This window comes from Xenopus laevis, chromosome 5L, assembly GCF_017654675.1.
Source record: "Xenopus laevis strain J_2021 chromosome 5L, Xenopus_laevis_v10.1, whole genome shotgun sequence".
NCBI classification, from domain to species: domain Eukaryota; kingdom Metazoa; phylum Chordata; class Amphibia; order Anura; family Pipidae; genus Xenopus; species Xenopus laevis.
Window position 1 is genome coordinate 18,800,722 of NC_054379.1, and position 15,281 is coordinate 18,816,002.

Here is a 15,281-nt window from a genome sequence, read left to right on the forward strand (position 1 = left end):
ATAACTTGCCAACTGCCATACAATGTGTTCCACAAACAAACAACCAGGTTGTCCAGATTCTTCTTTGCTGGGTCACATTCTGACACTTACCACTGGTTAAAACATATAAAGAAAAGAAGCTGGAACCAAACAGGATAACGGCGTCAATTATATTATTCACACCCTTATGTTCCAGCTTTGCTCTTTATGGAGGCAAATTTACTAAACGGTGAAGTGGCCAGCGTGACATCATTTTGCCACTTTGCCAATTTACAGTGGCCCTGGTGAAATTCGCCATCGAATTAGAAAGAGTAGCGCAACTTCGGTTAGACCAGGCAAAGTGTTTTACTTTTTATAGAGTGAAAGGCTAAAAAAGATTGAAATTTATTTTTAGGTTGCCCATCTTCCCCCCTACATTTTATAACATATGGCACCTTAACTATACTGTGGGCACATGTATAGGGCATTAGAACCCTATATACTTTTATTAATATTCCCTGGGATTGTGTAGAGTAATGTGCGCTGCAACATAAAAGTCCATTCATTTTTAAATTTGGTGCTGTATGCAAATTAGCCTTCGCTAGCGTAACTTCGAATAGCTGATCGTATTATCGCTTGCGCAACTTCGCAAGCGCTCGGTAACCTGTGCGCAACTTTGGATCTTCGTGAATTTGCACAGCTTTGGCGAATCTACGCATGACGAAGTGCGGCGAAAGCAACGCTAGTGGATTTTCGGAGGTAAGTAAATTCCCCCCCTATATGTCTTGTTTTTAAGGGGGTCCAAGCAGGAGAGATTTTCCAGGGTCCGGTGGAGAAGGGGTGGAAATTGTTACTCTGGGAAATTACTAATGGGCGGCTCATAGAAAGAGTTTAATAACGGAATCACCCAAAAATCTCAATATACTCCACTCCATTGTTGCTGATGTCCACTGTTTCCTGGTTGGTTGTAAGAAAATTGGGGAAGCTCAGTAACACTCCATGTTCTCTGTGTAGCAGAAGAACCTGTCGATTCAGGATTACAGTATGGTCCAGAAGCATTTATGGCAGTAGGGATAATAGTATAGCAGCACCTAGTAGGATTTATAATAGAACACAGTATCAAGGCTAATACTACATTAACACAGTTTTAGTTGTAATTTATTAGCATCTACAGTGGCACGGATAATAATATAGGAGCACCTACTACAGTATCAGTGGTAATAGAAGAACCTACAATAGCAGGGATAATAATACTGTAGCACCTACAGTAGGATGTATAGTAGTACTGCACCTACAGCAACAGGAATAATAATACAGTTGTACCTACAGTAGCAGAGATTAATAATAGAGGAGCACCTGCAGCAGCGGCAGATATAGTGAATAAAGTACCCCCTCTTGTAAAATATAAGGATATTATAAGTTACCGAGGAGTTTCATGACCATATAAAAACACGAGGCCAAAGGCAGAGTGTTTTTATACAGGTCATGGAACTCCGAGGTGACTTCTAATATCCTCATATTTTACAACTGGGGGTACTTTATTTATTATAATACACAAGTTTTAGTGAGTCATGTGACAGAAATGACATCAGAACTCACCGTTTATAACTGATGACATCAGTACTCACCGTTTATAAGGATATAATTTACAAGATATTCATGGCTTTTGTGTATTATATAGTGATACAGTAGCACCTACAGTAGAAGGGATAATACTACAGTAGCACCTACAGCAACAGGAATAATAACCCAGTAGCACCTACAGTATCAGTGGTAATACAGAATCACATACAGTAGCAGGGATAATAATACAGTAGCAACTACAGTAGAAATGTTAATAATACAAGGGCACCTACAGTAGAAGGGATAATAATACAGTAGCATCTACAGTAGAAATACAAGGGCACTTACAGTATAAGGGATGGTACTACAGTAGCATCTATAGCAACAGGAAAAATAACAGTACAGTAGCACTTACAGTAGTAGGGATAATAATACAGTACCACCTACAGTATCAGTGGTAATACAGTATATAATACACAAAAGCCATGAATATCCTGTAAATTATATCCTTATAAACGGTGAGTAGTGATGTCATCAGTTATAAACGGTGAGTAGTGATGTCATTTCTGTCACATGACTCACTAAAATTTGTGTATTATAATAAATAAAGTACCCCCAGTTGTAAAATATGAGGATATTAGAAGTTACCTCGGAGTTCCATGACCTGTATAAAAACACTCGGCCTTCGGCCTCGTGTTTTTATATGGTCATGAAACTCCTCGGTAACTTATAATATCCTTATATTTTACAAGAGGGGGTACTTTATTCACTATCTCCTACAGTAGCAGGGATAATAGTAATAATAATGTAGGAGTACCTGCAGGTATAGTAATTCAGTGGCACATACAGTAGCAGGGATAATACAGTACAGGTATGGGACCTGTTATCCAGAATGCTCAAGACCTGGGGTTTTCTGGATAATGGATCTTTCTGTAATTTGGATCTTCATGCCTTAAGTCTACTAGAAATTAAATTAAACCTTAAATAAACCCAAAAGGCTTCCAATAAGGATTAATTATATCTTAGTTGAGATCAAGTACAAACTACTGTTTTATTATTACAGAGAAAAAGGAAATCATTTTTAAAAATTTGGATTATTTGCATAAAATGGAGTCTATGGGAGACAGCCATTCTGTAATTAGGAGCTTTCTGGATATCGTGTTTCTGGATAAGGGATCCTATACCTGTAGTAATTACAGTAGCAGGGATAGTATATAGGAGCACCTAGAGTAGCAGGGATGATATTGCAGCAGTCAGTACAGTAGCAGGGATAATAATGCAGAATTATGCCATATGATAAATCCAGTTAAAGGGGTTGTACACCTTTAAATAAACCTTTAAATATGATGTAGAGAGTGACAATTTGCAACTGGTTTTCATTGTTTATTTATTGTGGTTTTTAAGTCATTTAGCTTTTTATTCAGCAGCTCTCCAGTTTTCAATGTTTTGCAGTCTGGTTGCTAGGGTCCAAATTACCCTAGCAACCATGCATTGATTTGCATAATATACTGGACTATGAATAGGACAGACCTGAATAGAAATATCAGTAATAAAAAGCAATACATGTGTAGCCTGTGTAGCCTTACAGAGCATTTGTTTTTAGATGGGTGACCCCCATTTGAAAGCTGGAAAGATTGAGAAGAAAAAGGCAAATGAATTAAAAAAAACATGAAAAAATAAATAATATAGACCAATTGAAAAGTAGCTTCTAATTGGCCATTCTATAACATACTGAAAGTTAACTTAAAGTTGAACCAGCCCTTTAAAAGCTCCTGCTTCCTAGCATTGTTCCTTGCATTATATGTTATACAATTAAAGCTGCTACACTTGGAGTAAAACAAGATGCAGATAAATAAACATACAGTGGCTACATCCTAGCACTGCCTTAAGCTGGCCATAGACGCAAAGATCTGATCGTACGAATCGAGGATTCGTACGATTTTCGAACCGTGTGTGGAGAGTCCCGACATTTTTCGTCCGGCGGAGATCGGTCGTTTGGTCGATCGGACAGGTTAGAAAATTTCGGTCGGCTGCCGATAATATCTCTGCGTGTATTGCCGATCGTATGATTTTCAGTGGGAGACTGTCACCAGCTTTGGTTGGACATAGATATCGTACGATTGCTGTCAGGGGCAGAACATTGCTGATCTGTTCTTTAACTAATCTGACTGGTAAGACTTTGATCTGAATGGTTAGTGGCGGGTCGGGAGATGGCAAAGTCCGATCGTACGATCGGATCTTTGCATCTATGGCCAGCTTTAGAGCAATGTACTGTAGTAAACTTCTTATTTTTACAGGTCCTTTCCTGGATTAGTGTAATCATCGCATATATAATGTGTAAGGTGGAGTGTGATTCTGACAGAAACACTGTGTTATGGCTGTAATTGAACTACAATTCCTAGAACCAACTCTGCCATCACCCCTGGCTGTTAGAGGGTGCTGGGAGTTGTACTTCAACAAACAGCTGAAGGGTTGCAGGATGGGCAAGACTGATATACAAGTTATCGTCTCCATCATATCCTTGTGTCACCATATTGCCCTACTACTCACAGCTTGCTTTACTATACCTGCTTTCTATTGATGTGTGGGTCAACCCCACAGACCCTAACCTCAGAATGTTGCCATTGCAGGATCCAACTCACTATACACTACTTCTCTACGTGACTCTGGTTCCAAGACAGGGAATCTGTGGGAGCAGAGGAATAATGTACTTCCCCAGTCTGACTCACACCCAACCCTAACCTGCAGTTGTCACCCAAGTTTCAACCTGAACCCACCGAACTGGCGGTAAACTATCTATCCATCCTCTATTTATCATGTATCTATTTATCTATCTATCTATCCTGTATCTATCAATCATGTATCTATCTATCTATATCTATCTATCTATTATCTATCTATCTATCTATCTATCTATCTATCTATCTATCTATCTATCTATCTATCTAGTATCTATTTATGTATCTATCCATTATCTATCTATCTATCTATCTATCTATCTATCTATCTATCTATCTATCTATCTATCTATTATCTATCTATCTATCTATCTATCTATCTAGTATCTATTTATGTATCTATCCATTATCTATCTATCTATCTATCTATCTATCTATCTATCTATCTATCTATCTATCTATCTATCTATCTATCATCTATCTATCTGTTTATCTGTCTATCATAGAACTATCTATTTATCCATATACTATCTATCTATGTATCTCTCTCTCTATCTATTATCTATCTCTCTATCTATCTATCAATCTATCATCAATCTATCTATCTATCTATCTATCTATCATTTATCTACTATCTATCTATAAATCTATCTATCATTTATCATCTATCTATCTATCTATCTATCTATCTATCTATCTATCTATCTATCTATCTATCTATCATCATCTATCAAATCTGTCTGCCTGTCTTTGTATCTATAATTTATCTATAATGTATCTATCTATCTGTATGTCTCTCTTTCTATCTGTACAGGGTACACTATCTATCGGTCATGTATCTTTGTCTTCTTCATTATCATCTATCTAATCAACATATCTATTCATCTGTCCGTCTGTCTATCTATCTATTATCTATCTAATCTATTTATCTGTCTGTCTACTTATCTATAATGTATTTATCATGTATATATCTGTATGTCTATCTACCTAATGTATCTGTATGTATCAAGCTAGATGAGCACATTTAGTACTGATATATAGACACGTAGCGTTTAGATATTAATTTGTTGTTCAATTAATATTATAATGCTAATTATGGGGCCAGTAACTGGCCTGGCAGAGTGTCTGACGCTGGAGGAGCAGGTGTGCAGGTGCTGGGCGGCAGTAGGACTGGCCATTGGCTGACAGTTTCGGTGCAGGAGGAGCTTACAGGCAGTAGGGGGCGCTAAGCTTTCCCAAACTGTCAGGCTTCCCATTCCCATCCCAATAGTAGCGGTGTGGGCTCGGGTGCAGCAGCGGCTGCTCCGGGGGGTCCCGTTCCTTTTCATGTTGCAGCGGGTGTCTGTGTCCGGGTGTTTCAGTGAGCGGGTGACAGTCCGGCGGTGATTGGCTGCCCCTTCCCATGAGCCATTCCAGCACTCGCACCCCGGCGGGGCTATGTTAGAGGAGCTGCCCCCGTGCCCAGAACATGAGGCGAATGGCACGCAGACTGGCTCTGTCCCTGGCAGGACTTCTCTGGATCGCTCTGATCATCTTCTTCTTCTTGGGGGGCAGAAGTAAGTTGGAAGCGGAGGAATCCGAAGGGGATCCGGCTAAGGTAAGGGGCACATCGCTACTTGTCCCCAATAAGTACCCCGTGCCCATTGGCTGCCCGGACACACGTGATTGTCACTGGTGGCCCGCGGGCCGTCACTGAAACTGGGGGCGGGGTAACAATGAGGGATATTGGAATGGGATTATTTGCCCAGTTCTATTGGATCCCTAATGTCATTTCAGTGTAAACTTCTGCCTGATGCTTTATAAAGTGAGTGTGTATAATAAATATATAAAGTGAGTGTGTATAATAAATATAAAAAGTGAGTGTGTATAATAAATGTATAAAGTGAGTGTGTAAAATAAATGTATAAAGTGAGCGTGTATAATAAATGTATAAAGTGAGCATGTAAAATAAATGTATAAAGTGAGTGTGTAGAATAAATGTATAAAGTGAGTGTGTACAATAAATGTATAAAGTGAGTGTGTATAATAAATGTATAAAGTGAGTGTGTATAATAAATGTATAAAGTGAGTGTGTAGAATAAACGTATAAAGTGAGTGTGTAGAATAAATGTATAAAGTGAGTGTGTAGAATAAATGTATAAATTGAGTGTGTAGAATAAACGTATAAAGTGAGTGTGTAGAATAAATGTATAAAGTGAGTGTGTAGAATAAATGTATAAAGTGAGTGTGTAGAATAAATGTATAAAGTGAGTGTGTAGAATAAACGTATAAAGTGAGTGTGTAGAATAAACGTATAAAGTGAGTGTGTAGAATAAATGTATAAAGTGAGTGCGTATAATAAATGTTTAAAGTGAGTGTGTATAATAAATGTATCAAGTGAGTGTGTATAATAAATGTATAAAGTGAGTGTGTAGAATAAATGTATAAAGTGAGTGCGTATAATAAATGTATCAAGTGAGCGTGTATAATAAATGTATCAAGTGAGTGTGTATAATAAATGTATAAAGTGAGTGTGTAGAATAAATGTATAAAGTGAGTGCGTATAATAAATGTTTAAAGTGAGTGCGTATAATAAATGTATAAAGTGAGCGTGTACAATAAATGTATAAAGTGAGCGTGTATAATAAATGTATAAAGTGAGCATGTATAATAAATGTATCAAGTGAGCGTGTATAATAAATGTATCAAGTGAGTGTGTATAATAAATGTATAAAGTGAGCGTGTATAATAAATGTATAAAGTGAGCGTGTATAATAAATGCAGCTGAAATGTGCAGCCCACATAATCATAGCCAGGGCCACTGGCTTTTGCCTCAGTCAGTCTGCTTATTGTGGTCTAGTGGCACCAGCAGCTCTCAGACACTGCCATTTACTACTGGGACCTTAGCACTTTGGTGCTTGTGAAAATGGTCAGTGTTAAACTTCACTCTCTTAGTGGCTCTGTACAATCTCCATATGTGGGACTGCAACTCCCTACAGCCTACTGACTGGCATGCAGGTTGCACATTCCTGATTTATGTTATTTTCCCCTCCTCAGATAGGGCCCCAGACTTGCTACCTGGCCCCCAAGTGGAGACCAATAACACCTGAAACCTGATGAGTGATTGATGGGTATGTCCTGGGCAAGGGAGTTCCATGACTTGCCCTCTAGTCTAAACAGAAACTGAACAGCATAACTATGTGGTTTTTTATTGTTGGCCGTGTAGAAACGTGACTCAGACCCCACTGAATCCACCCAGGCAATGGGGCTAAAGGAATAACTTAGGTGATAGTGCAGCGCATCTCTTTTACTAAATACACATACTTTTTAATTTAAATGCATGCTTCAAGGCTGTACAGAAAGCAGGGCAGTCTGCAGCATACATCTGGGGTTTAAAGGGTTGATTTGGCAACTGTTTAATTGTATATGTATATATGTACACACGTATAGCACAAAACAAAAACTGTGGCACTGTGTTAGCCAGTAGCAAAAATAACAAATAAAAAAATCAAAAAAACCCCCCACAAATACAAAAAGTATTGTAGAAGTGATACCTATATAGGCTAACAATACTGATGGGCGAATTTGTCCCAAAATTTGCGAAACGGACGAAAAACTAGCGAAATGCGAATTTTGACATTGGCAACAATTCGCCGCCAGCGACATCTGACGCACATTATGTGTGTCCGTTAATTGTCGTCAGTGTCTAAATTGGCGCCGGCGTCGGAACCGTCGCTGGTGTCAAAAAAACTTGAAAAAAAACTTTTGAATTTTCAATGCGAATGCGCAAATTTATTAGCCGGTGGCGAAACTCAGAAATTCGCCGCAGATTCGATAGAAAATTATATAAACGCTAAATAAACCCTATAGGCTGGTTTTGCATCCGGGAAAGATTAATAATATCTTAGATGGGATCAAGGTACTGTTTTATGGATACAGAGAAAAAATAAATCATTTTCAAAACATTTGGATTATTTGGATATATGGAGTCTCTGGGAGATGGCCTTTCTGTAATTCGGAGCTTTCTGGATAACAGGTTTGCAGATAACGGATTCCATACCTTTATGTATATTTTTAAAACTATATATTTAAAACTATGTTCTAATACCTTCAAACACACAGGTATGGGATCTGATATCAAGAAACCCATTATCCAAAAAACATGGGCAGGTCTGGTGCTGTTTTAGGCACTGGATAATGAATATATTCGTCCTAGGGATGCCCCCCTAAAGAAACTGTCCTAAGCATTGGCCTTTTGTTGCCTATATAAAAATGTGGTCACCCAATACCAGGAGTGCAGCTTCCCATGCATTTCAGTGGGAAATGCGACAGCTCTGGACCAAAAAAGTCGCATGAATGGGAGGTGGAATGTTTGGTGGAGAATGCACTCGGGTGCCATATACCTAAGACGTGGTGCCCCATATTACAAAAACAGCCTTCCTCCAGAAAAGTGATCCCAAAAATAGATCCCCTACCTGTTTGTATATGTAATTTATCTAACACTTCTCTGTATTGTGACATCACTTTGATGGGGATTTGGTAATATCTCAGATGACACTGATCTCACTGCAAGTGGCGCTTTTGTCTCAGTGGCTCTGGAGGGTGACATTTAGTTCCTTGCTGCCGGCACAGTGTAGCTGAGAATGTGTTAAACGGAGAAGTACTTGGGATGCAGAAAGAGAGCCGATGAATAATTCATATTTAGCTGTATCCCCTGAAATGTCTCGGGGAGGGCTGTTTGCTTGTGAAGCACCACTGTATAATTAAGAGTTTTATTAAACCAACACGATCTCCTGTGCTCATTTAAGACTTATTTTCCCTTTCCATAAGTCTCGTCTTGCCCAATGGAGCGGTGGAAATAGGCAGATTCTCTGAGCCACAGAAGTTTTCCGCTTTGAAACCCCAATCGCTTTGTGGGTTCCTCTGGCTGCAAATTACAGTGAATTGTCTGATGAGCAATCAGGAGCTTTTATTCCAAATTAGCAACACTGAAAAGCAGCTTAATGAGCGATCAAAACCTGATGGAGTCGCTACACACACCACAACTATATCACAAGATGTCCTAAATCAGAGGAAGGCCATCTCTGACATCCTGAACTTCTACATGTGTTAGTATCATCCCACCAGGCATTGTGGGTAGTGTAGTTTTCTAACAGCTAATGGCGGCCGGGGCACTGTAAGCTACCCAAGAGAGCTGAATACAGCCCCAAAACCATACATCAAGCAAGTGCCTTATAATCCATGTCGTCCCAATCACTCTTCTTCTCATATTATGTTCCTCCAACTTCTTCCTTTTGCTCTCCCTTCGGATTACTAGGATTTTATACTCTTTTTTTTTTCTACCCCCCTTCTTGTATAATCCTCAACCCTCTTCTCTTCATCTTAGCATTTTCTCCTTCTCTCTCCATATGCCTACTCTCTCCTCTATCCACATTTCAACTTCTTCCCTTGCTCCCTCCATTCATATCTTCTTGTGTCTCCTTCACTCTTTGTTCTTCTCTTCTCTTACTCGTCTATCCCTTTCATTCTTGCCTTCTGACCTCTTTGCATTACCCTTCCCTTTCACTCTCCCTACTTAACCTCCTAGTCTTTCTGTTCTGCCTCTTACCCCTTCATCCACTCCTGTTCTCCCTTTTTTGTTTCATCTCCTGTGCTCCCCTTTCACTTTTCTCTTCTTGGCTTTGCTTTACACTTCTGTTTTCATCACCCCTATCTGAATCTCTACCACTTTTGTTCAACCTCTCAACCCCTCTTTGCTTTCCCATTCTTCCCCTTTCATGTTTCCCTTCCAAACTCCTAGTTTTACTTTTTTGTTCCACCCTCCATAGATGACCCCTTCCCCTTTCTGTTCTTCCCCTCTCAACACTCTTACCTCTTGAATTCTCCTTTTCTCTCACCATATCTCCTGTGCTATCCTATTTTTCGCTATCCTATTTTTCGCTATCCATGTTTTGTTTTGGCAAGTTGTTCTCCAACTATTCTCCAATTTCTTTTCTTTTTAAAGGTTTGCCACTCAAGTGATCTGGAAAGATCTGTTGTTGAAAAACCAGGGAGTTTATTGTGTGGTGCTCTTTCAACATAGCAACAAATCTCCTATAATCATGACTTTTCCAGTGTAAACAATGCCAATTTGCCCTATTCCCTTTATTAACTACGTTACCATTCACTTTACTCTGTCTATTTCCATAACTGAATCTCAGTGTACTGGAACTCAAGGTCTTGCTTGTGGTTCTGGCCTAGGTCTAACTCCTTCATGTTAGTCATGTTCAGTAACATCGACTACTTCTGATACAACATATGCCATGTACCAATTTCCTCTGCACTGAAATGTGAGTCCAAACATTTTGGATTTCTAAGATAAAATATTCTATTTTACTTATAAGGTCCCATCCTATGGGAGTAATAGGTGACAGTAGTGTATGCAGGCACGTGAAGCAGAGCTTGTGGGGGGACTCCTGTAAAATGTGTCCCCCCATTCCCCTCATTATTGTGTCTGCACAATGTATTTTAATTTATCTGCCTTTTCTGCCTAAATAAACATCAGCCTTCCACTACTGATTTAACTGAATATTTTGTATGGAAATGTGTTCGGCTAAAAGCTTTAACAATAGGGATCTGCCCCCCACCCTGAGTACATTTTTGAAGTAACAGTATTGCCATTTACTGGTACAACAGGAACAGGTTCTTATGCCTTGAATTATTGATTCCGAGATAAAACCAGCAGTTGCCTTGTATCCCATTATGCACCAACTCTTATGTTTCTTCTGATAACGGTAATGAAACACCTGCATAGAACTAGTGTGAGGGAATCGCTTAAATTATACTTTCAAAAATGTGCTACTGAATTGTGCTTAGTACAGGGGAATACCTAAGCTGCCATAGTTTTATGGTATCTCTCTGTACAGACTATGAGCAAACTTAGGGGCTGTTCCTGCTGAATTGTGCTTAGTACAGGGAATACCTATGCTGCCATTGTTTGACAGTAATTGTGAAAGCAAAATAGTTCTCCATTACTGTTTTATAATAAAATTTGTAAAACCCTTAAAAATACCCCTTGGCCAGCCCCCAATCCCCTGTAAACTTACCTTGTCCTTCAGTTCTTGTCCTGGCCGTGCCGTGGCCCGCCCCTTTTTGGCATAACCCCAACCCTTTGACATCACGCCACACCCCCTTTTTGTACCCGCCCCCACCAGCCGGAATTTTTTTGGGGAAAAGGTGGCAACCCTAGACTTGACTCAGTAGTAGAACAGTAGGACATAAAATGTCAGAATTACCTCTTATATCTCTCTCTCTCTTCCTTCTCTGGAGTGTAAGTTCCTTGGAACAGAAACCTCCCATCACATAAATGTAGTACAGGTATGGGACCCATTATCCAGAATGCTTGGGACCTGGGGTTTTCTGGATAAGGGATCTTTCCGTAATTTAGCTCTTTATACCTTAAATCTACTAAAAAATTATTTAAACATGAAATAAACTCAATAAGCTTGTTTTGCCTCCAATAGGAATTAATTACATCTTAGTTGGGATCAAGTACAAGGTACTGTTTTATTATCACAGAGAAAAAGGGAATCACTTTTAAAAATCTGAATTATTTGATTAGAAATGAGTCTATGGGAGACGGCCATCCCGTAATTCGGAACTTTCTGGATAACGGGTTTCCGGATAATGGATCCCATACCTGTATTTTAATGCTCTCCGCTTGCTGACTTACCATGGAATAACATTGTATGTAATAAAGTAAAACCCATTCAGTCATTTTAATTAGTTTTGGCGCCGTAACCTTCTACCAAAAAGGTCACCCCATGTGTAATTAAATCTAGTAGCAAATATCACTTGCAGCCGAAGGATTAAATGACCCACCACAAATATCCCCTGCGCTGGGAAAATGTTACATTAGCAAATAAATGGAATCATATTTACGATTATTGACGTTTTTGCGTCAAGCAGGGACTGTCTGGGAGCTGGAAGAACGTTGATCCGCGTTTAGAAGAGAAGATTCCGGTGCCTTAATAGCATCCGTGCCGTTGGTTGGTAACTGAACGCTCCCTGGTAAAACATCAATTCACTTCTGGTAACTCATTTGTTTCTTGTGCGTGGATGTTCGGGTAATTATAGTGAGGAGGCGAAAGAAATCAAGGTTATTAAAAGTCTTTAAAGGGGTGTCCACCCATGTTTTTTCCCCGTTACATAATGAAAAAAATGTCGTCCTCATCCACTTTCCAATTCATTTAAATATCTAATTACATTTACATTTGAAGTTATTTGTAAATGAAATTGCAATTGACAGCAGCATCTGTTTCTCCATTGCTATTGCCTTCAATGTATCAGAAATCAACTCCAGCTCCCACAATGCCTTGCATACCTCTCCAGCCTTGGCTGCGGGGAAGTTGAATACTGATACAATGTTGCAATGATGTGACTAGTCCAGGAAAAGGGAGGTTGGATTTAAAAGAGGCAGAAAAGGCTTTCAGTTCCAAATACATTTACAAATAACTTTAAAACCTTTGGAAGCGTCTAATAAATGTATATTGGGAAGTGGCCTAGAATGATATTTTCTTTCATTATCCAAAGGAATGGTTGTTAGGCAGAGTTCCCCTTTAAGGCTCATTTACCAATGCAATAAAAGTACTAGAAACATAAACTCATAAAATCTGAAGAGGGTATAATCAAGAACCAGTAATAATTCTGGCTCTGCCCCCCCCCATAAGGTTTGTTTGTGGGAGACAGAATATTTTTATTCTTGAAACATAGAAAGAGATTTATTCCTAGCGCTGCAGGAAGAATTTCTCAGCCGGAGCGAGTCCCTGGTTTGGCCACAATCAAATATTTGGTGCCTGAGGCACAGAGGAACCGAGGCTGCAGGGAAGCGACTTGGAACAAGACAGAACATTATTTTCAGCCATTTCTCTCTAAAAAAGTCCTGGCCTTCCATCTATATATGTTCTCCCCCCCCCCAAAGATAGTGATAGTGATCTAGATATTATGAACATTATAAACATTTTTTATGTAAAACAATGTATACATATATTGTAATATAATCACGGGGCAATTAAAGAATATTCTTTACTAGGGTTTTAGACTTATTTTGGGTTCTTAACCAGCCAGTTATTTAGTCACCGTTTCTCTCTAATCCCACTTTATATATGGTCAGGGGCGTAACTATAGAGGAAGCAGACCCTGCAATTGCAGGGGGGCCCAGGAGTGTAGGGGGCCCCAGGAGTGTAGGGGGCCCAGTGAGACCCTAATTAATGAGCAATTTTAATATATCTTGGTAAAATAGGCCAACTTATAAATATTTTGGGGCCCTAAATTGAATTTGCTATGGGGCCCAGTAACAACTAGTTACGCCACTGTATATGGTCCTGTCCTCCCCGAGCAGAGGTTGGGGCCCCTGTGGAGGAAGCCCTGGTAGGCCTTGAACCCTCCATTCTGACTGTGATAGCCCTTTAAGAGCAGAGATTCTGGGACATTTAGTCGGCCGGCAATAAATCGCCTCTTCTTCTGGGCGACATCTCCCGATACTGCCTCAAAATCGCCGGTGGGATGGCACTCGGAGCGATTTGTTTTCCAAAAGTCACCCGAAGTTTCCTCGTGAGGCAACTTCGGACAACTTCGGAAAACGAAGCGCACCGATTGTCATCCCGCCGACAATTTACATTCTAGCTGGCGGGAGGCAGTTCAGGGAAGAAGAGGAGATTTGTCGCTGGGTGACTAAACCTCCCCGAATCTGAGCGTGTGTCTCTGCCCTTACACTGGAGGCAGTCGGGATGCTGCATAGTTGGCATTAAGTAACTACTGGAAATTAAATTTTCTGAATGACATTGTCCTTTGTCTTAGGGCTGCAGCAAAAAAAGACTTCAGACTTATAAAAATACAGGGTTTTTTTCTCCAAAACCCCAGTGCAGCTAAGGGAGAAGTGTGTCTGTTGCAAAGTGTCAAAACACACACTGTTGCACTTGTGGTTTGACGGGAATCATTCCCGCTTCCGGCACTTGCCGTCAAAATTGCGTCTGCACGTAATTCTTTAGGTTCATGTCTGCTAGCTTGTTGATGCATTCTGCAATAGAATTACTGTCAGCTTGAAAGTGGTGATAGCTTCAGGGTACCCTTGCGTCACTTGGAGTATTTGTACGGGATTCGGACATACTGGCAGCAAGTGCAACTACAGGGAGGTGCTAGGAGAATCTTTAATGAATAGCGTCAATACACCCCAACTTCATCCATATTTGTGTGATCAAAATTGTAGTTGTAAATGAGCGCTTTTACCTTTGCTCTTCAAAGCCCAGCCTAAAGCTGGCCATGCATAGGGACGTCTCCAAACGAGTAGATCTCTTCGCGATATGTCCACCTTGAGGTGAGCGATATCAGATTACAACGAGAAGAATACGGGTGGTCGCATTGAGGGCCACATTAACGAAACCAATGCTGTTTTTGATCCAACAGGATTTTTAAACCCACCCAATCGACATCTGGCTGACTTTCATCCAGAAATCAGCCGGGGAAGCCCATTGGAGGGCCTCATACACTGCCCCATAAACTGCTGACTTGGGTCATATGTTGTAAAGGACCAAATCCTAGGGCTTCAGTACTCTCAGCCAAACTATAAGGGCTAAGGGCCTGAGTATAATTTCCTTTGGGGCTTCGGTTTCTTGAGCTTGTTGCTTTTCATGGAACTGGCTTCCACAGACATAGTGATCCAGAGTGCAAAACCTTAGGGATCGGAATATTATCATTTATTATGCCGCCGATGAGTGGTTGGTTTTATCTGCGAAATTGTATTATTGAAGCTGCTCTCCTTGTACAGACAGACTAAACTGATTTTAGCTAAAGTTTAGTTTTATTTTATCCCTTTGATAGTTATTTTGGGTGCCCAGGTAACTCATTTACTAACTTTTGCCACCTGGGCTGATTGTTCTCTGAACTTTTCCCACATTTAAAATCAGTGGAAAAAAACCCTCCCATAATCCACTGGCGGTGGAAATGCTGTGAGTAGGAATGTCACATGGTCACTGGCTACTTTGGGGATTCCCTGCCTCCCCCACTGTGAATCATTATGTTATAACCACTGTGTTAACTGATCCATTGCCTGGTGGCCTTTACTCT

General features: G+C 40.0%; 1 protein-coding gene across 2 annotated transcripts in view; it reads left to right on the forward strand.

The window, feature by feature from the left end:
• Positions 1–5,448: 5,448 nt before the first annotated feature.
• galnt14.L (polypeptide N-acetylgalactosaminyltransferase 14 L homeolog) overlaps positions 5,449–15,281 on the forward strand; it is a 218,588-nt gene continuing 208,755 nt past the window's right edge. For both annotated transcript variants that reach the window (XM_041562582.1, XM_018262677.2), the window contains exon 1: positions 5,449–5,796. In XM_041562582.1, coding sequence (XP_041418516.1) covers positions 5,668–5,796 — 129 coding nt within the window. In that variant the 5' untranslated portion in view covers positions 5,449–5,667. The remainder of the gene's footprint in view (positions 5,797–15,281) is intronic.